Here is a 26,731-nt window from a genome sequence, read left to right on the forward strand (position 1 = left end):
GAATTTAAGCCTCCACATCTTTTTCTTAGTATTCCCACTGGCAAATTGTACCATTGCATTTGGAGTGTCATACATCTCTACAGATCTAATCATCAAAACATAGAAAACACCAAAAATAATATCAGTCTTTGTCAGAGACAAGAAAAATGCTCTTTCTGCTTTTGTTTTCCTTGGCCTTTCTCTTACAAGCCTTGCCTCTTTTCAGGCTCCATCTTCCACCTGTTGGGAGAGGAAGTTGTTTTGTCACCCATATTTGCTGCTTTGAGCTGCTGGAAAAACAGGAATTATGTGTAAGCAATTTAAAACTGCCCTCCTGAGAGTTCTCTTACCAAACAGTGCTCGTAAGTCAAACTGCTCCACCTAAACTGCCTCAAAGAGAAAATGGGGTTGCTAAGCACAGTATGTGATTCTCTCCATCTGAGGCTCTCAGTTCCACATCTCAGTGCTGGCTTTGGGACAGCACTGGGAATGTTCCAGTACATGTGCCTGATTCAGCCCCTACTCTCACTTCTGAAGTTGTGGCACCTTGTATTGTGTCTAAATTAAATTATATTACAATTATGTATAGAAATTGGCTTCAAAAGCTGTCTCAGAGACTGTCTTCCCTTTGTTACAAAGCACAGTCCCACTCATTTTTTTTGCTCCACAGAGTGCTGTCAAACGTGCCCAGCCATCCAGCAGCCACAATGTTCATCCTTCAAAGGCAGCATTCTCAAACCCCACTGGCAGAACCTCATGTGCCCCTGCAAGGGGAATGAGTGACCCTCATCTGTGCACACAGGGATGCTGAAGTAAAACCAGGAATGCAATTTGTCCTGTGCCACACTGCAAGCCTGGCTGTGGCATGAAGTTCCTACTTTCCATCAGCTCAGTCCTGGTTTCTAAGCAATAACCCAAGCTTCCTCTCTATTCAGCAACTTAAACTACTGCAAAGGATTAAGTAGGCACTTAACACCATATTGAACAGGAGCCAAAAGAATTCATTTCACAGGAGAGAAAGAAACCAGCACAAAGAATTAAACAAGTCAGGGGGTGAAAAAGCTGTGTGCTGGTTAAAAGACAGAAACAACCTACACTTAACTGCTAAAGCTTGTCGTTTTCAAATCTAGCCCTCCCATGCTCCTTCCTCTGCCCTGATTTGTGATACTTTGCAGACCAAAAAGACTCTTTAAATAAGGAAGAAACTTCCCATAGAACAGAGTGCAAATCGCTTCTGCCCAGCAGCTCCCCATAGGTTTCCCTAAAGTTACTTTACTGGGTAGTCAGCACAGGGAACAGAACTGGGCACCTCTCTGTGACAAGAATGGCATCTGAGTCCTCGTGCTGTACTACATAACCCAAACTGTGGTTCAAGCAGAGTATGTCTGTCTCAAAAGCTTTATGCTGTGTCTGTGGATTAGGTGTTATTCTTGCTCTGCCAGGGCTGCAGATGCTATGTAACCTGCTCACATTGAAAAGCCTTGAACCTGAGCAGTGTAAACCTGGGCTTACAGGCTGAGCAAAGCAAGCCATTCACTGCAAGCAGCAAGGGCAACACAAAATGAACTGGAATGAAAGGGTTCACCTCACTAATAAAGCACAAGGACAGGAATGAAGCTGACCTGTGCTGCTCACTTGTTACTAACAGCAGCTTCACTGACTTTCTACCAGCCTCCTCCTTTCCAGAAGATAACAAAGAACCTCAATAATGCAGTGAGAACCTCCAGTGATTCCTCAGCACACAAAGCAAGCAACACCTTTCTGTTGGAATCACCCCTAAAGCTCATGGAAGTCTTGCAGCAGCACAAGGCTAAACTTGTAGCTTGAGAGTATAGCAGTGGAAGCCCTAATGTCTTCTTATGGAGAAAAACCCTTTTCCTGATTGAGATAAAAGAAGATCTCTTTGAGAATGCATAGGTGTCATTAGGATTAGCTCTTCCAGTTTCCAGTTTACTTAAACCAAACATTCTCCATCAATTCTACTATACTGCAAAAAAGCAGATGGCCCATGTGCTCAAAGAAAACCAGAGATAAAGGGTTTGTCTAGAACTTGAGTCCATTTCATGGTATCCTAAAAAATGTTACCTTTCCCAAGGCACACATTAACATGCTTTGAATCTCACACCTTGCCTGCTTCCATTCAGGCAGAGAGTATCTCAGGAGGAAGGAGGTACAGCATAAGTAATATACTTAATTTGGGTTGATAGAATAAAATGATCAAACTGAAAAGTTGCAGCATGCCCTAATAGGCAACACCAAATCTCTTTTACTAACTTACCTTCCCTAAAAGCTACTGCAAGCAAAGGGAAAAATAAAATGGAGAGCCAGCAACATGGAAATTTCAGCCAGCCAACAGGAGCAAATACCAACAAATTTCCACATAAGCATTTGAGACATTTTCTCCTTGTAAAGCAATTCATACAAACAAAATACAGCCCTCAAATAATGAAGTTTATCCTCTTCTGTGCTTGATCCCAACACATATTCCTTTATGTGGAACTCACAGTATGAAGGAACATGAAAGCAATAGGTTGTACCATGCACATGGAATGGAAAGCAGCTTTTCTCCCTCCTTCCATGTTGTTCTAGCATTTTGCCTTGTCTTTGGTTTTAGGATCAAGGAAATTGCCAGCTTTTGCAGATGGGAATTCTTCTGCTGAGCCTGCCAGTAGGAATTGCTATAACTGTGCTTGCTCACATGGAGTGACTCTGAGTTTTCACCCCATTTCAACTTGTGTCACCCATGCTGAACACCACACACCAGGCTGGGCAGGCTCCCTCCTCCTGCAGACTAATCTGGCTGCTTGGCATCAGTGGAGGAGCTTTCAGATTGAGCAGTACTGGCACACTTGAACACTCTGCTAATCCTCTTTCAAAAGGCACTGTTGCTATTCTTGGAATAATGAGTAGGAAGTTTCCTTGCTCTGTTAAGGGGTCCAATTAGAGGCGAAATTGTTGAGTTGCTTTCTGACAGCTTGCTCCAAGGATGCCATGACCCATTATCACTTCTGGGTGAAGCAAAAGGAGTCAAAGTATTCAGGGTATTGTCTAAATGACGATTCATTAAGCAACAACTAGTCAAAAATTGCTAGAATCCAAACAGCCTCCTGACAAGAAGTGTTTGTTTGGCTCAGAAGGAGCACTAAAAGACTTTTAAGTATTGGGTTTTTTTAATGACCTTCCAATGAACAATCTAGGAACAAAAACCAGTTTGCTAATTCTAAAGCATTGCATTTTATTGAAAGATACAGGTTCTCATGAGACCTTATCATACATTGAAAATGTGTGGGTGGTATCTTAGCCAGTTTTAGTGCCCATAAATATTCTCAAATGTTGCCAGAGGGAGATTACAAAAACTTATGCTTGTGCTCCGTAGAAAGGGATTCTGAATTCTAACTTATCTTCTTGGAGACTAGCCACCAGATGCTGTTATTCCAGTAGCACAGTCCCATCATCCCAGACTGAGTGCAGTGTTTTCTCCCTCATTTAGCAGCATGATCCAGCTGGGCTTAGGGTGGCTGAACCTCACCTGAGAAATGAAGTGTACTTTCCTGTAAAAGGGTGTTAGTGCAGTTCAGAACTGCCTGTGAAGACACTCACCTTCTCTCCCACACCCATCCCATCTGCTGGCATTCTGATGTCTGTTCCCATGCCACAGATATGGGAAAGACATTGGAAAATGATTCACTGATCTGGGGTGTAACATGGTCTTCCTCGTTCAGCAGTGGTGACCATGGATACAAATGTGACTGCTTTGGTATTGAGGAGGTGGAGGTATTAGAAACCCTATTGCTGGAGAAGATGTGAAAGAGATAAAATTAATGTCTGGATGCCAAACTTGAGTGTCTTGAGTCTTCAGACAGTGTGAGGGATATGGCTGGTCAAAGAAAGCAGTGAAACCACCTTTTCCTCTGTGGCACTACTAACATATTTCATAAAATTCAGGTAGAGCAGCTGTTTGGAATAAGAAATAAAGGCAACTTTTAAAATACTCCCAGCAATCCCCTAAGTGCTTTATGAGGCAGTTAGTGGGGAGAGAAAAACAGAGGGAATGCCACTGAATGCCCACCCATCTCTTAGGTGTGATCTGGCAGTCAGGATGCTGCAGAGCCCTATGAGGAGGAGCTTTGAGCCAGGAATATCTAAACACTTTCTCTTGCAAAATATACTGGAAGATTATTTAAGGACTTAAGTCATTCTGGGAAGATCTAACTGCTCTTTTTGCATGAGTGTTAATGAAAACTGAGCACCTGAAATGTCCTGGTGACTTTGGAAGACTTGAGCATTTTAAAGCCAGTCAGAGCAGATGGGAACACTGCTGTTCAGACTCCAAATCTGAGATGTGCTGCTGCACTGTGAGCCCCTGAGAAGACAGTTTCTTTGCCTTTGAACAGAACTCTCTTTGCAAATAAATGCTCAGATCAGTAAGCCATTTTGGATAGGAACTAAGAGCTGCCCTGCTTCACTGTACATTGTAGGTAAGCTAAAGATACCACACATGACTGCAGCAAATCCTCAGAAACCAATGTTCCTTGAAAGATGTCTGGTTTCCTTAAAATTATTTCACTGTCCTAAAGCAAGTGTACAGACTGGATTTTGTGAGCTCCCACAAGAGTATGCCATTCTACTGCTTTCAGACCTCCATAAGCTTCTCTGTGATTCTTCATCACTTTGCACTAGCCTTTGTGCACTTCTGACTATGTTGTTGCAGCTGACTGGACTAGAAAAAGGGAAATTATCCTTTTATTTGTGTTTGATAGCTTTGTTTCCTTTCATGAGTGGCAACTGCAGCATGAGGAGCCTTTATATAAGAAAAAAATATGAAAACAGGCACAGATTGAGGCTCAGCTAGTTCATGACTGGCACTTAGAAATGTTTTAAGGATAAGACTGGGCATTACTTGTGTTATATCCTTGCCATGTTCAAAGGCATGCTTCTCTCCTTTGGAAAGAACTGGAGTTAGATCCTTGTGTTTAGAATGACAAAATTCACAGCAGGGTCATATTCAGAGTCCAAAGCAGAAAGACTGTGTCAAGTGTCACTGTCATATTTTCTGGAAAATCCCTTTGCCCAGGATTCTTCTCCTGGGAAGGTGAGAAGCCTCAGAGAAAAATGAAAACAACAATTATCTGATTTGCTTCTCCTGTGTTTTGCTGCTTTGGAATGTGGTTTGGACATTGTTTACCACCTGGTCATTGTTTGATTGGTTTCATGTGAATTGTTTTAACTTAATGACCAATCACTGTCAAGCTGTGTCAGACTCTGAGGAGAAAGTCACAAGTTTTTCATTAGTATCTTGTTCAGCCTTCTTTAAGTATCCTTTCTCTATTCTTTAGTATAATTTTAGTACAGTATTCTTTTATATAACATAGTGACATAAAATAGTAAATTAGCTTTTTAAGAACATGCAGCTAGATTCATCCTTTCCTTCCTGCCATGGGGGCCCCTGAAAATACCACAGTCAAGTTTTTACTGCAGCTGTTAGACCTCCTTCATCGGGTTGGAAAGATCTGTTTAGCTGTTGAAGAAACAGGTGAAGAAACTCCCTTGGCTGTTATAGATGAGTCATTCTGAGCATGCTGCTGGATTGAAGACTTCCAACAAAAACTGAAGGGGATGCTGCAATGAGTGATACCTTTCCTTCTGAGGCACCCTGCACCTGAGCCATGGCATGGTGCTGTAAGGCTCAGTGCCCCCAGCAACAAGGAATGCTGAAGCCACTTGAACTCCTGGTAAGACTAAATGGATTTTTGTTGTTTTTATTGTTGTTCCATGCTTGTGTGTCTAAACATGGAGTCTTCTGTCAAATTCCATTTGGTTAACAAAAATCACCAGGGCACCAGTAACAGCCTGGTCCCAGCTCACCAGCCCCTGTACACGTGTACAACAGATTTTGTGGAGTAAATGGCAATTCTGATTATTTGCCATGTCTCAGTGGCAAATAATGGTCAGTCTGAGTGCTCAGAAAGAAAAAGGATTCTGTAAATGGAAATTCATATTCTTCTGTGTTGCAAAAAAAAGTACTATGTCCCTCAGGGCAAGAGGGGAATTCCAGTCCACAGCCATTTTTTGATGGAACTGTTTCCAATTACATATGCTCTGAACTCCTTACTTCACAAACTCTTTTTTCTAAGGGGAATAGTGCTTCTGAAAAACCTTGTTAAGGTTATAGAGGGAGAGAATTTCTTAACTGTTTCAGTGCAAGCTAGGAATGCTAAGAATCACCCTGATAAAGTTCACACAACTATTGGAAACACATGGAAATCTAATTGCACTACTGTGTAGGAGCCCCTGCAAAGAGCAAACCAAAGCCTCTAGCAGACCATGGATCTGGGATCATAGAGGAAGAGAAGTAGAATCCATTGGAGTGGTCATGGGCACCTTGAGAGCATGCTTGGAGTAGGTGGTGTTGCCTGGTTGTACCAAAGGGATGCTCTGGGGATGACCTGTGGGGCTGGGGACTGCTGAGGGCCATGAAGAAAGGAAATGCATGTCTGATTATCCTTAGGAATATTAAATAGCAAAGTGACTAAGGGTGAATTGAACATTCACATCTGTGTACTACACTGATTCTGGAAATCTAACAGTGGCTAGCCAGAATGGATAAGATATTAGAGGTTGGAAGGATATTCTTTGATGTTCTTCACTCGACAGTTCAGTGCCGTAGCCTGAAATTTTCTGTCATGATCCTTAAAATGGGAAAGACAATTATTTGTGACTTTCCTATCACTCTCTTCTCCATAATCCACAGCTGAACTCTTACACCTCTGAAGGTGTCTGCAACTAGACTGACTCAACTTTTAGAAGCTAAACCCCAGCTGAGGCCAGGAGGTGCCCATGAGATGTTAGCAAGCAGAGAAGGAGTAATGGTGTTTTGAATCTTTATGGTGTTGGGTTTTTTTCTTTTATATACTAGTCAATATTTAATAATCTCTATGTAGATATGAAATATGCAGACCATCCAAGTCCAACTCAATAGGTTGATCTTTTCATGTGCAAAGTGCCATGAAAAAAATTCTGTGGATGCCTAGGAATAGGCAGGTTCCTGTGGGCTGCTGGGGTGTTATGTTTGGGGAGGGAATGCTTTGATTGTGCATATGTAAGTCTGTGCCTTTCTTCCATTTGTTTCTGGGAGATTCTAAACCAAAACATTTGCTGCATTCTTTATCAGTGCTCCTCAGCTGATCTGTCTTTTTTAATCCTCACTCTCTCCCGCAGACAGCTTGGCTTGCTTTCCAGGGTCATTGAGTTTGAGCTTTCACACTTTGTTTTTACAGTAATTAAGACTTGTGTAATATTCTTGCTTTCCTTTGCTCTCTTTCTGTGACATTTTCTAGTTCTGGCTTCTCTTCTTTTGCTCTTTTGCTGGAGGCTCCAAGTTTGTTGGAAAGGCTTTTGCTGCCTGCAGTGCACACAGAATAAAAGTGCTGTGGATTTTTGCCACTAGACATCTACAGCACAGCTGCTTTTGTCTGCAAGGAACTAGAGCCAGGGACTTTTTTACAGCTGGTACTGAGAGCTCCAAGTGTCAGGATGAAATTAGGAGATGCCAGCATTTCCTTCACCTTCCTCAGCCTTTCTCTTGCTTCTAATGGTTCAGAAAGACTGTGGTAGCCTCTGCTTCTCAAAAAGATCAAGGGAATGACACTTACATTTACTGTTTGACCTCAGATGAAATCAAATTCCTCTGTCTTTCTAGCTCTATGATGGTTTTGACCAATGGAAGGTTTATAGGAAGAAAAATCTTCAGGGAGCAAGACAAAAAAAGGAAACAGTGTGATGGAAGTACCAGAGGTGGATGGGGAGTGTTAAAATGGGGTTTGGGCATCCCAATTCTGCCTTGGCAACTAATAAAGTTAGGGCTTTTACATAAATCCAAGGAGCACGCATATGAAAGGTAAGATGAAGAATTTTTATCAATGGAAGGAAATGGAGAATACAGGCAAGAAGACAGAAAGAAATGAAATTGTACAATCTTACCAAACTGAAATTCAAATGCATCTGCAGGTTGGTCCTCAAAGACAAATCCAGAGGCTCCTCCACTAATATGCTCCATTTGAAATTCCATAAACTGTGAGGTAATTGTGAACCTCTGGGATCAAGCAATACTCGCACATTTGAAAATGGGAAACTCAGCACCTCACCTGTAGCCCTCCTCAAAACAACAATGCAGGATGTGAGAATGGACTGCTCAACATGCACAGCAGAAAGTCTGTCTGATGCAGGAGCAGAAACTTTGGCTGACTAAGAGTCATGGTGCACAACGTGCTGCAGCTTTGTCCTCTGAAATGCAGCAGCTGATAGCATTAGCTACTGCCTCATCTCCTTCCAGCTGTTTGATGTTTTGCTTTGCTTTGTTTAATTAGGCCAGCCTTCTGAAGGACAGGGCCATGCAGCAGTGATTCTGGTGTTTAATTCCTTCATAAAAACCACTCTTGTCAGGCAGCATTGGGGCTGGGGTGATTACCAGATCCTGTACATAAATCACTCTCCTGAAACTAATTTTTCCTAATAAGTTCTTGTATCAGTGTTGTCTTTATTATCTCTCCCTGGGAAGGCTTGCTGTCTGTCTCAAGACCCTCAGTCTGTTAAAGGAGGCTAAACAGAGGCAACTGATTAAGTATGCATGTTGTACAACAGACTGGCTGGTGCTCTCCTGTGTCCCTCTAAATAATCGGCAAGGAAATGCAAGGTACAATAGAGTGTTTTGGTTTTTGCTTCTTTAGCATTTATAAAGGATACCTTCATATGACACTGTCTTTTTATTTCATATCTCCTTTCCTCTCACAGTTTTTATTCAGATTTACCTTCTTTTGTGTCAGATCCTTACTGAAAGGAACCTGGGGCTCTTCTCAACAGTGTGTGTCAGGGAAGAAGTAGGGGAAGAGGGATAAAGGCAGAGTAGCTTCCATTCCATTCCATTCTTTGAGGGTCTTGGTGATGATGAGTTTCTTTGAGGTTTTTCTATTTAAATACTGGAGTGTGGAAGGAAAGAAGTGTGTTGACATTCCTATGTGTGATTCTCCAGTATCCTTGACTGAATTAAACAATAGGAAATAGGGTAACAAAGGCTTCATACTCATCATGTTTAGAAAATAGAAATCTGTTTGGGCTAAAAGTTAAAACACAAGTCAAAGGAAAAAAATTATTTACCCATGCATCTTTGTCTCACCTGTGCTAGACCCAGGATGGGCATGAACCTTGAAATATGCAGCAGTGCACTGAAATCACCTGTGGCACTGGGTCACATGGCATGTCCATTCCTACAGCTAGTTGTACTCACACAGACAACAGCCTTTTCTGGGACAGTGCTGCCTTTCTTGTTTGCTTATTCAAGATCTGTTTTTCAGTTACCAATGCAGCCTGTGCTTCTACCAAGGCTGAAATAGCTTTTGCTATTAACTGCTCAATCCAGCCACTAAAAGTTTAATTAAATCAGAATCTGTTGCCTGCAGGTCCACTAGAACATCAAGGGACCCTACTCTCTCCTCACTTCTGCCTGTTCATGGCTGGGGACTTCCACTGGATTGGCTTCATTGCCCTCCATGGTTACTCTCCATTTATGCCAAGGTATCCCCACAGGAATGTCACACTAAGCATCTGGAAGACACTGGAAACAGACAAAATATATGAGTAATTTTCTTTTTTGGTCCACAGTTTATTCTGTGGAAAATCTTTATTTTGGAGACTGGTTTGAATGCTGTTTGGGAGATAGCTTCATCTATCTTTTTTTAAAAAACCTATTCTTATGTAATTAATAATTAAAACAACAACATCAAAAGACTGATGGAGAAAATCGGTTTAGATTCTTCATAGTCAAATCCCCAAACAGTCATATACACACACAGAGAAATCCTGTGCATGGGAATTCAGCAAGGCTTTCTACCCAGGAGATTTTCAGCCAACTATGGAATTGTCATGCTCTTTCCACCATTGTAAATACAGCTTGGTGAGCATCATGGGACATCCCAAGTTCTCAGGGGTGACACAGATGCGTGCAAGCATCCCCCCATGTATGCCAGCATTGTGCCTTTGGAACAGCATTCCTCTCTTGCAAAGCAGCCCAGGAATATCCTCAGTGGATGGATTTGCTATTATGAACTAGAATACCCGTCAGCAAATGAGGTGATTTCTGGCTTGGTACTAGCAGAGGTCACAAGGCTGTAAGGACAAAGAGCAACCTGAGCTGTTCAGAGAAAAGGAGCCCCTGAGAAACAGAACTTTACAGAGGACAAGGGAAAGGGAGGGGTCAGTGGCAAGTAATCAGCCAAGGCTTGCACTCATCATTGTGACAGGCAGGATAAAATTGAGATGTCACTTTCCCAGACCCCTATCAAGTTCTCTTTTATCTAAGTCCATAAATATGAAGCTACAGAGCCTTTCCCTCTTCATTTGAGGAACTTCTCTTTTTCCTTCATAATTTATATAAATATCAGCGCTTGGGGAAGCAAAAGATTAATAGCAACTGCCTGTGGCAAGCAGAGTGCAGGCAGGTTTCCTTTGTGCAGCTCTCCTCACCTGCAGCACCTGCTTTAGCTTAGTCCTGAGCACCCAGATTGCTGCCAGTGCCCCAACCCTGCTAGCCCAGCCCTGCTCATCCACAGAGCTCTGCTGCTCATGCAGAGAGGTGTGTAAGTTACTGCTTGTTCTTCCAGTGTGGATTAGGTGCATGAGAACCCTGTCCTGCTCTTTCTCGTGCTATTCCAGTCCTTCTCCTTCACCCAGCTTGCCAATGCAGCATCTGCCAGTCCTTTGCACAACTCAGTCTTCATCTGAGCCCTGCAGCATCACTTCCTCCAGTTCCCCACATCTCTTCCTTACAATGCAGACCTCTTGCATTCACCTCAATCCTGCCCAGCAACCCCAACCTCACAAATGGAGTTCTGGATTTTCACAGCATCCTTGCTGAGCAAACTTGGATTTGTCACCCACAGAAATATCATCATAAAGGATACACAAACACCACTAAGCTCACTTTAGTTTATCTTAATTCAAACACATGGTAGCCTGTAAGAGCCTAAATGAGAGATGCAGTCCAGGGTGGTGGGTGACAGAGCTGTGCCTACAGCTGTCAGCTCCAGCTGCAGGCAGGCCTGGAGACCCTTTGGGGTTTTGGTTACATTGCATTATCTACTTTGCTGAGCATCTTAATACAGTAGTACCAATCTATACCTTAACTTTTATCTATAGCCTATCATAACTACTATAATTACCATATTCATGTTACTGTTCTCCAATCACTAAAAGTACATTACAGTTTAAGCTAGAAGTTGTTATTCAGTTTTCTTGCAGTGGAAAATTCTGAGACCTTTTTTCTACTTGCATCATCTGCTGACTTGTTTGCCTGTGCTATCTTCCTGCTTGGTAAAAACATCATCTTGTTTGAGGTGGGTTTATCCTTTGCTCTAAGTCATAAAAACCCCTTCTAACCAATCTACCCTTTGCCTCCTTGGTTATCTAGTAAGACTGGCTCAGCAATTCTTTTCTTCTACATCAAAACTTGCTTCCATCTCTATTCTTTCATCAGAATCTACATTTAAAAATCTTTCTCCTAAGCATACATGAGACTTTCTTGTCAAACTTTCATCCTTCCCAACAGCAGCCTCATGGGATGGTAGCCACTCCATGGCCTGCCATAGATCTCCCCAGCTAGCAGAGGGTAGTGGTAGTAGACAACACCTATTTTAGCTTAAACAGGAGAATCCTCCATTGCAGCATTAGTATTGATAAAAACATCTCTGAAGTTGGTGCCAAAGCAAAGCCACGGCCGCTGCTCACCCCACAGCACCTGCCACAACAGCTCAGGAATGGAGGGGCAAAAGAGGATGTCTACAAGAGTGACAGAGAGAGACTCCTCCTAAAAGAGGAATCTTTTAGCCCCACAGACTGTGGTCTGAAGGTTGATACTGAGGAAGGCCACGCTTGATTTGAGTTGCACATGTAACTGTGGCTCTCGGTTTCAGGGAGGGCAGGAACTGGTGACAGGTAGACAGCATTTTGCTTGCTTCAGTCTGTATTTTGCTTTCCTACTGAGAACTCCCACCTCTGGTTTTTCATGCTCTGTCAGAAGTTTTCCAAGCTTGGCTCCTCTTGCTTAGTTTTTCATTCTTGTAGCATGACTTCTTTTTTGCTTTCTCCTAAGCTGTCTCTGTGGAATTTTTAGTCCCAGGTTCAGAATGTGCTCAGTTAATTTTGATGCAGAAAACACAGGCCAAAAGAGCTGACTTTTTTCTGTATTCATCACTGCACCACTAAATCAAACAATTAAATGGGAAGTTCTTTTTAAAAAAGCATTGAGAAAATATTCCCTTCCATCTTTACTTACTGATTATTTTATTAATTTAGTGGGTTTCTGAAACCCATGTAAGTCACCAGCTATAAAAACTGAGTAGAGGTGACATAAAGCACATCTCACTTAGACAATTCAGAGACAGTAGAGACCATATATGGCTATATATATTCTAATCAGGATATTCTAATATATTCTGATATTCTAATCAGGATACAGGTGTATCATCCTACCTATCCTGCTGTTCAGTTCATGCTGGCATGCCATGCTCCCTGTCCTCAGCACTGCTGGTTTCAAACAAAGCCACTTTCAGTGTAGCTCTCACCCTCTGCTCTCAAAGCAGAGCTGTAGAACGGAGGTTTGGGGCAAGAAGAAGTTAAAACAGCAAGTGAGGAAGAGGAATAAAGGTGAACTCAGTAAGAACAAACTGGAGGTGCTGTCTGGAAGAAGCCAGCAAAGTTTGGAGAGAGGCTCTAAGGTCTTTTCTTGAAGGCCAGTATCATTCTTGCTATCTTTGCAAAAGCCACTGTACTACAAAAAGGCACTTTGTGACTTTAACAGAAGGATTAGTAATAGAGAAATGTCATTAAATTGGTCATATTTTAACTATTTTTTGTGAAATATCTCCAACCAGTGCCACACTGGATCCCTGGAGAACAGTTACCAATTTTGCCTCTGGTCAGTGCTCACCTCAGGGAATTCAACAGCAGCAAATAACACCAGAATGGAGAAATAAAAAAATAGACCTGGAAGATAATGGCAAGAGAGTGAGATCGTGGTACTCCAAGGTCCTCAGTCTTTTCAAATTGAAGAAATCAGTATTGTCCTACAGTACAAGCTGAGAGGAGAAAGTAACCAACACAAATAACCCCTCCTGGTAGGAGAAAGAAACTCCAAAAACATCCAAGGCACATTCACATCCTGAAGGCATGCTTGCCCTCTCCCTTGCCACTCTGCTGCTAACAAATGCAGCCTAGGCTACACTGAATACACCCACTGCGGGTGGTGCCAGGTCTGTAAGAATTCCCTGAGTGTTCCTGCTCTCCTCCATGCACCAGAGTGGGTCTGTGAACCACTGGGTGTGCCCCAGCATAGAATGGGAAACCAGGCAGGATGGAGGATCCATTTCAGAGCGATGTCCCTGGTAAAAGCTAATCAGGATGAGATAATGAAACTTGTTACCATCAAACCCTGTGCCACAACCAGGAGGGATGAGCAAACACAAATGCTCTTCTTATTACTGGACATTAAAATTCAGCCCAGAATCCAATTAAGCCAGACATATCCATCACACAAGAGCTTTTCTTGGGTGAGGCAGGAAAGATCTTACAGCACAAGGCTTTGTTTGCATGACTTGGTGATTGCATGCACTGCTGTGATAGTGCCAGGTGATGAGGGGACAAGGGCACAGACCCCTCTATGGCTCCATACTTAACAGGAGAACAGGGGGAGGAAATACAGCAGTGGGAAGAAGAAAGTGTGTCATGCTAGGCAGGGTTTTTTGAAGAAGGTTCTCTGTCAACTTACTGACATGCACTTCTGTGTGTGATAATTACTTTTTGCTTCCCCTGCCTGCATGCAGTGCCTGCCTCTGTAAGAGGCTTTTCCTTTGGCCTCCATGATAGGAATATTTCTGGTGTCTTCCATGTGCTAAGGAGGTTTTCTGCCATCAAAGCAGACTGAAACAGCAGAAAACAGATTCTTAACCTACCTTTTCTCTCTATCCCTCATCATTCAGTGCAACTCATAAATGGTTCGTTGCTGCAAGAAACCTTGCTGGACTTGCATGTAATGAACATTCACAGCCCTGCCAACCTGAAACCACGTGTCTCAGTTCCTCCTCAAATTCAATATTCAGTTTTGTTTCCAGCCTCCACTGCTCATTCTTTTTAGTGTACATAACTGACACCTATCATGAATGTCTGCTAAGGACTTTTGACCAAATTACAGATCTTTAATTGGCCAAAATTTTTTCTGTAATCAAGCTGTCCAGGGAGAAAATCGAATTTCATGATTTAAAGGAACATTATTTGTGCCACAGAAGTGACCTGATAATATTTAACGCTTCCTGTCCCGTTTGTCTCTTCCTTTCAAGGCACTGTGCCTGCTTGACAGATCAGAGCCCTGGGACCCAGGTTTTACTCTCAGCTTTGACTGCTTGGGTGAACCCTAGCAAAACATTTTCCATGTCTTCATTCCCTCCTGTCAAATGAGAACTGCCTTTGTAAGGACTGAAGGGTTTACTGCTAGACAGTAATGCAGAAGAGACATTATTATTATTGTTATTATTATTACTTACATTTGCGTGGTATTTTTATTATTCATCCTGCCACAAGATCTTGCCATGGTTAGAGGTATACTAGAGCTTACCTGCTTGCTACTTGGTGCACTTTTAGATATTGGTAGGGACATTTACTAGCAATATTCCACATGTGAGTAAGTGCATTACTTCCTAAAGCACTTTAAAGTGTAACAATAATGTGTATTTGTGTTCATCTCTTAAATGCAAAGGTTTCAAGTAGCAGACTGCAGTTTCTTTCATAGAAAACTGCAATGAAGCCTTGTAAAGAACAGCAGCAAAAACATGGGCTTTGATTCCTTTTATTTTATATTACTATTTGTGCTTGAGGTAGCAGGATGTAAATTGCCTAGTGAGGATTTGTCAGCATCTCAAACCTACATCACACAAAAGAAAACAAGTTCACAAGATGAAGACAATGAAGAAGGAGGCCTGTTGTCAATGAGACAGAATAGTGAAAGGTGTGTGAGGATGAATTTACTCTGGCATGTGAACAGGGAAAACACTTTTGTTCTGTGTGTGTGTATCCTGTGAGGGCACCCCCAACATTTAACCTGAAAAACAGAGGTATTAATGGCAGGCAGAGACATCCCAAAAATTGTGCTACCTGCAAACATACTCCACTGTCCTCTCTTGGTACTCTGGGTTTTTCTTGGAGATCTCCCAAGCATTGTCCAGCCAGGTTAAACTGCATTGCTTTATGAGGTCTGATAAACATCTCACCCCACAGTGATGGGAGCTAGTCACATAAACTCTGGGCATGCAGCAGTGGGCTCCTGCCTTATGCCTAAAAGTTGCCCACTGGGCTTCAACCAGTTGGTACCTGTTAAGGATAATGTTTAGTGTTTGCTGTTTATTATTAATTTCTCCTGTGTGAGAGGCTTCATAAAAATAGAACATAAACCCCTGTCATTACAGTTGCACGTGTAAATGAACCACACATTCAAAAACTTCACAGGAGCCTCTGCTGGGGCTCCTGGCCCTTCTCCATTCCACAGTTTCACTGGGTCTTCTCCCCTTACCCTTGTAACTCCTCCCCACTGCTGCCCACTCTTCCATCACCTCCTAGCCTCCTGCACAGACATCCTCTGCTGAAGCCCAAATTATGGCATAATTTTGGAGATATGGAGATATCTCTTTATGGAGATATCCCACCTCTGAGTGCTGCAGAGGCTGCAGGGAGCAGGCAGATGTGCACTCTGCTGGGATGCACTCTTGAGGCAATGCTCTTGCCATGCTGCCAGGCTTGGGATTTGAACACTGAGTTAATATAGACTCAAAGCCAGCCTGAGGGTTGCCCTTAGCAGAAAGCAGAGACACACTGCAGATGCCTCTCATCCTCTTCTCCTCCTCTTCCCCTGCCACAGAACTTCCTTTCTTCTGCCTGCCTGTAAAATAACTTGCTGAAAGCAAACAGTTTGGCAGAAGTCTGATCCCTGCCTTAAAAACTAGTAGATTGTTTCTTCCATTTTAGGGATAAATGCCTTTAAATAAAACCTTTAAATGTCTGAGACTCAAACTTTTTGCCAACACTTTTCTTCCAACGAGGATACAATCTGGTATTCCCTATCAGCTTGTACACATGGCTGTAGGAGCCATGGTAAATGAGGTGATAAAGGTGGTGTAATAGTTCCAGTCAGAGCATGTCTGGTGAGGAAAATATTTCTGTATTCAGTTTAACAAAATGGAGAAACTCACCCCTTCCTCAGCAGAAACAAGGAAACAGCACTGGATGTTCCTGAAGCTAACATGGGGATCACAGTCCCCATAGGAGTAATAAATAATTCTTGGGGGAAGCTTTACAGCAGTTGTTGGCTGTGCCATCCCAAATGGATGTCATGGCAAGTATGCAGAGAATCTGACAGTATGCAGAGCTAACTCTCACCAGTTCCAGTGGTGGGATGAAGTCAGCTCAAGAACATCTGTAACATCAGATGTGTATGATGTTATCTCATGTCTCTTCCAATTCAAAGCCACCTAGTTAAGTGAATTCAGCCAAGCAGATTTGCATTTAAGTGGTGACAGAATCTGGATCTCAGACCTACCTAGATTGTGAAATAGCATGAACTACTGAGCCATGCAGTCTATCTGCTTCAGAAGTTTGACTGGACATAGATTTATTAGCACAGAAGATTATAGAAGAAAATAACTTGCAGAGAGGTCTTTGGCATGGGAATCAGTGAATCCTCAGAGCAAAGGTAGGAGATTCCCCAGATTCCCAGCTAGTTCAGATGAAGGGCAGTTGTCCAGCATCCCTGGATATCAGGACAAATCCAGATACTCACCTGCTATGGTGAAGGGGGCCATGTGAGTACCTAGGCAGACACAGGCAATTTACTGGTGCCCTACAGGGAATGGATTTGCAAATTAAAAACCAGCAAATTAAAGACAAGGACATCTGTGAGAATTCTGAACTGACTGAAGAGCTGAACTGCCCAAAAGAGGCAGAATCAAGATTCCTCACAATGGGGGAAAAATCAAGAAAAGAGGGCTGAGCTGGGTTCCTTAACTAAGGTAAAAAGAAAGGAAATAATCTCTATAAATATGGAGAGATACCTTCCATTTTCAAAAATGCTATCACTTAAAAAGTGTGTGAAGAACCTTAAGGCCAAACAACACTGCTCCAGGAGGCAGATGGAAGGATGCTCCATGGAGGCAGGGTCCACACAGGCACTGCAATACCAAGATGCTGGATGTTGAGGTTGAAGAAGAAACAGTGTAAGAGCAATTCTCACACTGGAGCAGGATAATGTGGACCACTTCAGAGGAGTGCCTAGAAACCAACATGGCAAACAGACTGACAGCAGTGTCCTGAATTTTAATAGAAAGGTCAGAATTTGAAGAAACATCCAAAGTTCAGCAAAACCTGAAGGATATCCCAAGCCTCCTTAAGATCTATATTAATTTCTGTGTCAATTTTCTACTTCTCTTGAGAATGACATAGATGCTTTAGTGAACAAATATAAACTCTCTAGCAGTAACTTCCTCAGCAGCAGCCCATGCCCATGCCAATGTTGGCAGGTGGAACAAGATAATCCACCAACTTGATATGGAAAGCCAGGAGGAGCAACAGATTCCATTGCCAGTGGTAAACCTCTACTGTGTGTCTCCTGAATTCCTACAGTAATTCCCCAAATCTTCATTACCTTTAATATTCCAAGAGTTTTAAGCAGCTATTAAAACAGAACACCAGCTCCAAGACAGGGTCACAGATTTGGAGTGGACTGTTCAGCCATCTGATGCACATTGCCTCATTGATCTAGGACTTGGTCTTTATTCCCTGGGTTCCTAAGCAAAATGTGAATTCTGTGACCATATAATATTTTCCTTTTTTCCTCCTATGCCTGTGTGTCTCTCTTTCTCTCTGTGTGTATGTGTCTGTGTTGGTTTCTGCTTTGTAACTGCAAATCCCACAGAGAGTTTCAACCAAGTTTGAGTCAGTTACAGTGATTTCAGAGATACTAACCTCTAGCAAGTTCCATAAAAGTAGCTGGCAGGGTGTAATAGAGAGAACTTTGTAGGTTCTCCTGTGAGGAAAAGGCTGCTGCTGAGTGAACTGAAGCCATTTCTCCACAGAGGAGTCTCCATGTTGGAGTGAGATGTTATAAAAGCCTCAACACCAGGAGAAGCTCAGATCAGAACTCACATCTTGTTATGCATCAGAAAATGTAACTGTGACACAAATCTTCTGGAAGGCAAGCTTCATTAGCTCTGCAGATCACAGATCCCCTTGTTTTCAGCTAGAAGAGGGCAGGAAGGATAAGATTTAATTTTGTATTTAAAATCACTTCAATTTCATCAAAATGGTCTCTCTTAGATGTGATTAATCATGGAAGATATTGATCCACTTCTATTTCTCTCAGAAACTGCAACTTTAGACCACATGAAAATAAGGGCTGAGCAATGAGCATAAAATAATACAATAATACCTGTGTGAGGAGAAGGCTGTGCAAACACAGCACAGAGGAAATAAAAAAAAAAAAAAATCGTTATCTAAAGAGCAAATATGTCTTTATAACCCTGAAGCAACAAAGCTCCTACCACCTTGTATTAAAATACTGTAAGAGAACATCACAAACCTATTACAGGGAGAATGAGAATGCTGCTTAATGGTTTTCTCATTGTTCACCATCATCTCTGTGCATTGCTATCCATTGCTATTATCAGCACTCATTTACACCAGTGGAGGGATGTGCATTTCTGTGTGAGGAAAGATACACAAAATCTGCTTCAGATCCTCAGGTGATGCAAATTGTCAGGGCTGTACTGACATCAGTAAAGATGCACAGATTTCCTCCAGCAGATGATTTGCTTTTCTGTATGTAAAAAGCACAGAAACTAGGTGCTGTTTCAGCTTGGCTCTGAGACACTGCTGTGGACAAATGCTCATGCAAATACATTCTTTTTATGTGCAAATATACATATTGCCTTGCAGTACACATTGCAAGAAAGGACAGCAGCTTTAGGCTGCTTCCTATGCTGGAATTTAGAAAAGGATTGTTCCTGATCTACCTGCCTACTCCTGTCTATAACAAGAGATCTCCAACTGCTTTGTCACAGATCTTAAAATACATAGAGATGAAAGGGTCAGTCCAGCATCACAAGTCTGTTAAAAATAAATTTAGGAGGCATTAAAGTTTGATTTTAGGACTGCTAGTCTAATGCTTGAACTGAGATGTTAAATAGAGCCATTGGGCAGAACAAATCCAACAGTCAAGACTATCATATTCTCACCTAGGGCTTAACTAAATGAAATTACATATTCCAGAATAGATGAATATAAGAACAATACCAGTTTGTTTCAAGGTACATCTCTTTGAGGGGGAAAAAAGGAATATATATATATAATATATATATATATATATATATATATATATATGTGTGTGTGTGTGTGTGTGTGTATATGTATATATATATATGTGTGTGAGTGTATATATATATATGTGTGTATATATATATGTGTATATATATGTGTATATATATATATATATATATATATAATGTTTAAAAAATAGGAAAAAATGAGAAAATTTTCAGACTCTGTCTTTATAAATTACTTTTATTTTTTTCTTATTTACTTTCATGGAATGTGGACCAAGTAACAAGCGCAGGCTACAAGTAATTCTAAAGCAAATAAAATATATTCCATCTCTTAAACAGAGAATTATTTCTGGCTTTCTATAATGTTTTCCTAAGGGAGAGAAATAAAAGGTTTCATAACTGAGACTGGAAAAGGGAAATAAACCACTGCTGAACTAGGAAAGAAAGAAGAAAACAAGCAATCTAAAATGGCATTTATAGGGAAAATAACAGAGAAAGCAGAAGATGAATAAACCCTATATACAGAAAGATTATGAATGACAGGCAGTAGCTCTTTTTTCCTGTTTCAACCTGATTTCCAAGGCAAAAGGAAAAGACTACAGCTGAGAAATTTCTACAGTCTAATTTATATATTTGTGTAGAGGTATTTTTGCTTGCAGAAGTGCACATCATTTTATCATGTGAACTTTTTTTAAAGAGTAAGTAGATGCCATAATTACTAGAAGACCCAAATTCCAGCTGACAGGCTCTGTTCTGGCACTATCTAAGGAGTATATGAGCATCCTGACGTGAGATTTCTCTGATTTGTTCTGACTAAAAGTGTAAATAATTTTAAATATGGCGTTGGTGGGAATGTGTGCAGTCTCTCTCATAAAAGTAGATAAGTAGATCTCACCTGCTGCATGCATAAACTGTCTGAACCATGCCTAAACTGTATTATGTTCCTGTGCACGTCATTTAATGAGGGATGTGGAAGTTGCTGCCAAGAGTGGGACAGGCAGCCCAAGAGCCACCTGGCACTGAGGCCCTGGCAGAAATTCTCAAGGACATTGTTAACACAAACTCAGCTGGGACGTTTTCCCCTTTAATACTCTCCCAACCAGCCCTGTGTATATTATTTGGAATGCTAACAGTGTTGCCATGTGAGTCCCCTGGTCCTGAAATCTTCTCACAGAGCTTTAACTTGGATCTGCCTGGGAGGTGACAGCAAATGGGGTGATACAAAGCATAATGGAAGAAAGATTGAGTGACATAAAAATATCACCATCTTACTAAAAAAAACCCCCAAAAACCCCAAAAAATAATGCATTTGCATCCCTTCTTGTTCAGGTATTTTAAATTTCAGCTTTTTGATGTTGTTTTCAGCCCCCACCTCCTCTTGCTAAATTATGAGTACAAGTCTTTGCTATTCCAAAGCCTGCTAGACATTGTTTCACAAAAATTCCTTCCTTGATTTCCCATAATAGAAATTTCAGCCTTGACACTGTATTGCTCTGGCTGGGACTTTATACAGCATCCTACTGAAGTCTTATCCCTGTGGAACTCCTTGTGCTGTCCTTACTCAGCAATTTTATAGCTAAACTTCATCCTGAACCCTTCCTAAGCTAAATCCTTTTCCATCTCTCACTTCATCTATTATTTCTTAAATATTCTCATGAATCACTAACTCCATACTCCTCTGCCCAGGATTTTACAGGCCCTGCTGTAGGTAAAATGCAAGTTATAAAGTATATGTTATAAAGTATGTCTTAGCTTATTGAAATGGAAGTTATAAAGTATGTCTTAGCTGATTGTGAGTATATGTTATATGTTATAAAGTATGTCTTAGCTGACTGCAATGGAAGCAGCATGGATATATCTTTAAATTAGATGTAGTCAAGGAGAATCTACTTTCTGTTTTCCTCTCAGTGTGCTCTTTATGCCAAAATCATCTAAGCAGGACTTGAGCATCTGTGAAGCTGTGCCAATGCAGACCTCTGTCATTTGAAACCTGCTTACAGCACTCCACTCCAAATAACTTCTGATGCTGAGATAGAACGTTGCTAGCAGGGATTTGCAGAAGCCAGGGCAGCACCAATGCAACTATTTCTGGTGTGTGAAAGCTCAGGGGAGTTAAACCCTGAAATATGCTGGAGGAAATCTGAGGCACTGAAAGAAGAGGGCAAAAGTAGCATTTCTTTTGTGCCCAAAGTGAAAAAATAATGGATATCTGGGGTACATGAGCCATTTGGAATTGTTCTGATCTTCTTTTTTAATTGCTGCAGGTTTTTTTGTGCTGGTGCAATGCGCAAATATAGCAAAATATGTTAATGGTACACCATAATATTTACAGTTGTTGTTAGCTCCCATTGAAATCAGTAGGATTTTTTTCTAATGTCTTTACCCTGGAGATAATCCATAGAATAGAACATCAATGCATAGTTAAAAAGAAAAATTATGGAAAACAGCACCTCTGCATATGCAATATCTTTATTTTATAGTTACATAATTGAGTTTTTGAAATTAACAAAAAACCCCAGCAGTCTCAGAACACAAGAAGAATAAGTGACTTCAACATCATCTTTTAAAACTTGCCTCTTTACTGAGATAAAAAATTCTATCCTAATTCAGTACAAAATAAAATAATATAGATTTCAGTCCAAGGCAAAACCAAAATGAGCTTTAAGACCTCTGGGAAAACGTGACTTTGGAAAAATTCTTCTAAGAGTTCATGGAGTTTGTTTTACATGAGGAGTTATCTTGTAGACCAAACACAGGCTAATAATTTAGAGACAATACTTAGATCCATTATGTCATGCTAGACAAAGACTGTTTCTATGTCTTCTTTTCACTGCTGATGACATGGTTAAAGGAAGACTTTAATGCCACTTTATTACAGAATGTTTGTGAATTGCAGCCATGTATTTTGATAGAAGGAACTACAAAGGATTATTAGCTATTATTCTAATTGTATTTATCAGAGTGAGTTTTCCTGCTAATTCCTGGGCTCAGAACAGGAGTCCTTCATAGACAGCTCCTACTCAGAGTTTCTCTGATAAAAACCAGCAGGATTTGGGTCATTTAGACTTAATCTGCTAAATTCAACCCTGTGGCATTTCCCTGATACTCAGTGAGGGGTACTGGGGATTGGCAAGGAAGGTTATGTTCCGATAAAAAGAGATGGAAAATTTATATTCACAGAATTTGCCGACACTTTGGGAAGGTCCCTTTAGACAAGAGGCTGCCTGGCAAGGGTGATCTGAGCTATGCTAATTTGGCAACCTGTATTTTTTTGAAGTAAAACATTCCATGACGAATGACCTTATTTTTTTGTTTTTAAAACTGTGAGGTGCTTATGCAATAGCCTCCTAAGGTAGAAAGAGACAGATGCTGTGGAATAATAATCAGCCTAATTCTTGCTGAAAATCTCTGCAAAAATCTTTCTTCTTTTCCTCTTCTTTCATAGGAACGCTGAGTACCACCTTTCCCACACAAAGAAATGCAGCAACAATTAGGGGTCTCTGCATAGGTCAGGAATGCTTCCATTTACAGAGATAATCTTGGTTTTGTTCCGTTTTAAAATGTAGGGTTTGGTTGGGTTTGGTTTTTTTAAGCTTTAAAGAAAAAAAAGTTGTCAGTTTTTACAAAAACTAACAGCAAAAATAAGCCTGAAGTTTTCTTTAAAATAAGAGAGATGCTTCTTTTGCAGAAGACATCCCTTGCAGAAGACTGTTCCAGCTGACATGAATAGTCACACGTGTCCAAAAACTCAGATCTTCACTTCTATCCAGAGACTGAGGTAAGCTGGGCTGCAAAAAAACCTCAAACCTGACACAAAATGAGCAAAATCTGTGGGCTGTGTCTGAGGAGAGAAGGACCAGCACAAGTCCACCCTTAAACACATTGCCAGAATGTCCTGTTTTGTGAAGGCAGAGGAAATTCCATTACTGGGCAGAGGCAGCAGGGCACTGCCTGGGTGCTGCTTTAACCCCTGCTTTCAGCCCCTGTGTCCCAACATGCTAAAATATCCTTTTTGTCATGTTTAGAGTGGCCATTTTCTGTTGTGAGCAGTCAGTCCTCTACTCTTGGCTAAAGAGAAAAAAAATAGATAACATTGAATTTCAGAGTTTATAACAGGGAAAAACATGTTTGGACATGGGGGGAGGAAGGAAGAGAGAGCAGATACCTGGTCTGTGCAGATATTAACATGTATGTCCCCGGCTGTCACACAAAAGCAAAAATACAATTCACAGATTGGGAGCTGAATGATAAGGTATATTGGGCATCCTGTCAATTGGTGGTGAAGGACTCATCACCCTCCATCCAAGCTGCCTTTAAGTTAGATTTGCAGTCTCTCTGATTTCCCTCTAACAGTCAGAGACGAGAGAGTACGAAACTCAGTGTACACAATCAGTGGGGGGAAAAGAAGAACCTGCAGAAATGAGAAATGTGGACTGTTTGGCATCTCTCATATTTCCTTTTCTATACAAAGATTTTGGTTTGCCTAAGCTATAGAAGGAAACAGAAGCAGTCTATTTTAATCTTCCTGAGCGAAGAACGCTGCAGGGATTGCTCTGTTATCCCCAGCAGCAGCAGCCCTGACTTTCCACAAAAAAAGGCTCCATCCAACCTTCTATCTACCTCTCTGAAACAGAAATATCATCATATGATATACCAGCAATCAGCTGGGTTCTTAATGCACTTCTCTTTGTGCATTTTGGCATGAAGGAAAAAACCCTACAATTCTTCCCCTAGTCAAACCCCACTGCAAAAAGAGCTCAGAAAAGGAGGAAGTCTTTAGTCTTATGCAGAGAAATTGATTCCTCAGTCTGTGAAATGACGTATGTTAGAAACTCTGTGCAGAAGCAAGGAAAGCCCTTGCCGAGATGATGCTTCTTACAGAGCCTTCACTGCAGGGAGTCACTCCTTAAAAAACAATGAGGTTGATTATCCATTTTCATTTGGGTTTCTTTGTGGTTTGACTTGAGGGATTCAAACGATGCTGTTCTGGATTTACACCAATTGGCGTGAGTTCAGGATCTGGCCCTACTTCTTGTTTTAAACTCCAGCTATTTCATGATGAATAAGAGCCAGATCCTGCAAAGGCTTACTACCTGCATTAATACTCTGAGGAGCCCACTCACTTCCTCTAAGTTGTGATTGAAAAATTGAGTCTTACGGTGCAGTGTTTTAGAGGCAAGCAGATGCTTTTTGGGATTCAAGCATGCCTTGACCGTACCTATTCCTTTAACAGCCTTTCTTTCAATAGCAATACCTTCACTGATTTTCACAGAATCACATGATAGATGCTGAGCTGTTATGAAGTGGTGTAACTCTACTTACACCAATGGAAAATCCAACTCGATGTTGTAGTTCTGCTTGTGTATTCAAAACAAACACGAGAGAGAAGGGTCCCTTTATTTAAATTGTCAAAAGGCTTGTGTACTTCATTTGTGTGCTTCATATGTACTTGTGTGTTGTGCACTTCAATTGTTTTGACATCACTATGACAAAGACAATTCTAGGAAAGACATTTGATCTAGTTTTACTACTTATGTTAGTTTCCTTCTTATCTAAAAGAAGCTACAGCAGAAACTATGCTCCTTCTCCTTCTAACTTTACTAACTCTGGCTTTCAACCAGAAAACATCCCCCTGCTTTCCAAGTGCCTAAACAAAGGAAATTACAATACTGACTGCAGCTGTAATTACCAGCTGGTGAACTGATGGCATATCCTGAATACATAATCCAAGAGAGTGTTGCTCTTCAATAGTAGCCCTTTCCACCTATAGTGCTGGAATGCTCATCCTTGTTTACTATACATTCATGCACACCCAATACATTTCAGTACCCAGTACTAGTAGTCAAGCTTTCTTCACTGAAGACGAGACACCAGCAAAAAATACTTTGTCCTTTTGGAGAGCTGGATCAGTGTCAGATGCCACGCACCAAAAAAACCCCAAACCCAACAAACCACCAGAAAAAAAAAAGACAACCCACACGCGAGGGCGATAAGCACCCTAAATGTCAAACCTAAGCACTGCATCTGTATACATCACGTGCAATGAAATGCACCCCTTACATCAGCGAGGGCAGGAAAACCCCAGCTCACTCCAGGGAGGATGGGGTTTTTTACACAGATACCAGCAACTTAAGGCAAGCAGAAGCGCCCACAGCGCTGCTGCGCTTTGCGAGGCTAAGCCGCACTCACGGTCGATCACGGAGTTATTTATTTCTGTCAGACAATGAGGGCACGCTGCCGTGTGTGAGCACCGCGGGTGCGCTGCCCAAGGGGTACAGACACTTCTGCAAGGGGATGAGCGCAGTGGAGCGGGAGGCTGATGCCTCTTGGAAGCAGCATCCTCGCTCCTCTTTGCACCGCTCTCCCCGAGAACGCATCGAGGGAGGGATTCCCCACCCACCCACACACTGCCTGTCCCTCCCTGCGAGGCTGCAGGGGGTATAACCCAGTTCCCGGCTGGATGCGGGCCCGGGGGGAGCCGCCACCGCTGCCCGCCCCCTCTCCCCCGTGCACTTACTCCGCTCTCCGGCTCAGGACGCCTTTGCCGATGGCCTGGGGGGTCTTGTGCTGGAGCAGCGCGGCACAGCAGCCCTTGTCCCTGCCGTCCTTCTCGCCGGGGTGCTGGTGGGGCTGCGCCGCGGGGTGCTGGTGGCCGGCAGCCCTGCCGCCGCCGCCGGGCCCCGCCGGTGCCGCTTTGCCCGCGGGCTGAGCCGGGAGCTGTTGGTGGTGCTGAAGCGGCTCGGGCTGGCCCGCGGGCGGCGGCGGGGGCTGCTCGGCCGGGGGAGCCGCGGGCGGCTCGGCGGGGGCCGCGGGCGGCTCGGCGGGGGCCGCCGGCTGCTGCTGCTGCTGCTGCCCGCGGAGGCTGCGGTTCTCGGTGCTCAGCTCGTCCAGCCGCCGCTCCAGCTCGTCGATGCGCTGCCGCTGGGTATGGATGAGGCTCTGCTGGTTCTGCACGATGGCGGTGAGCTCCTTCAGGTAGAGCACGGCGCGCACCGGGTTCTCCAGCAGGCTCTCCATGCCCCGGCCGCCGGCGCGGGCCCCGCCGCCCGCACGCCCGCCCGCCCGCCCGCCCGCCGGCGCTCCGGCGGCGGCAGCGGCGGCGCGGGATGCGGGCACGAGCGCGGGCACGGGAACGCGCACCCGCGCCGCCGCGCGCTCCCGCGGCCGAACGGGAACGGGAACGGGAGCGGGCGGGAGGGGCCCCCGCGCGAGCCCGCCCCCGGCCGCGCCGCGCACGCGCGAGTGCCGGGAACCGGGAATTGGGAACCGGGTCCCGGCCGACCCTCGGTCCCGTCCGACCCTCGGTCCCGTCCCGTCCGTCCCTCGGCAGCCCCGCCCGCCGC

At 42.8% G+C, this 26,731-nt stretch overlaps 2 protein-coding genes across 3 annotated transcripts in view; one reads left to right on the plus strand and one right to left on the minus strand.

Moving 5' to 3' along the window:
• IQSEC3 (IQ motif and Sec7 domain ArfGEF 3) overlaps positions 1-26,434 on the minus strand; it is a 94,723-nt gene extending 68,289 nt beyond the window's left edge. Inside the window, exon 1 of the mRNA XM_054282073.1 lies at positions 25,906-26,434. Coding sequence (XP_054138048.1) covers positions 25,906-26,405 — 500 coding nt within the window. The 5' untranslated portion in view covers positions 26,406-26,434. The remainder of the gene's footprint in view (positions 1-25,905) is intronic.
• The window catches only part of WASHC1 (WASH complex subunit 1), a 57,815-nt gene continuing 57,322 nt past the window's right edge, over positions 26,239-26,731 (plus strand). Inside the window, exon 1 of one of the 2 annotated variants that reach the window (XM_054282077.1) lies at positions 26,239-26,349. In XM_054282077.1, the coding sequence (XP_054138052.1) occupies positions 26,316-26,349 (34 nt within the window). In that variant the 5' untranslated portion in view covers positions 26,239-26,315. Of the gene's footprint in view, positions 26,364-26,731 lie in introns of both variants that reach the window. The other variant, XM_054282080.1, reaches the window with a different exon arrangement.

This window comes from Melozone crissalis, unplaced genomic scaffold (genome assembly GCF_028551555.1).
Source record: "Melozone crissalis strain CALT ecotype California unplaced genomic scaffold, PUWL_Pcris_2 ptg000033l_1, whole genome shotgun sequence".
NCBI classification, from domain to species: Eukaryota; Metazoa; Chordata; class Aves; order Passeriformes; family Passerellidae; genus Melozone; species Melozone crissalis.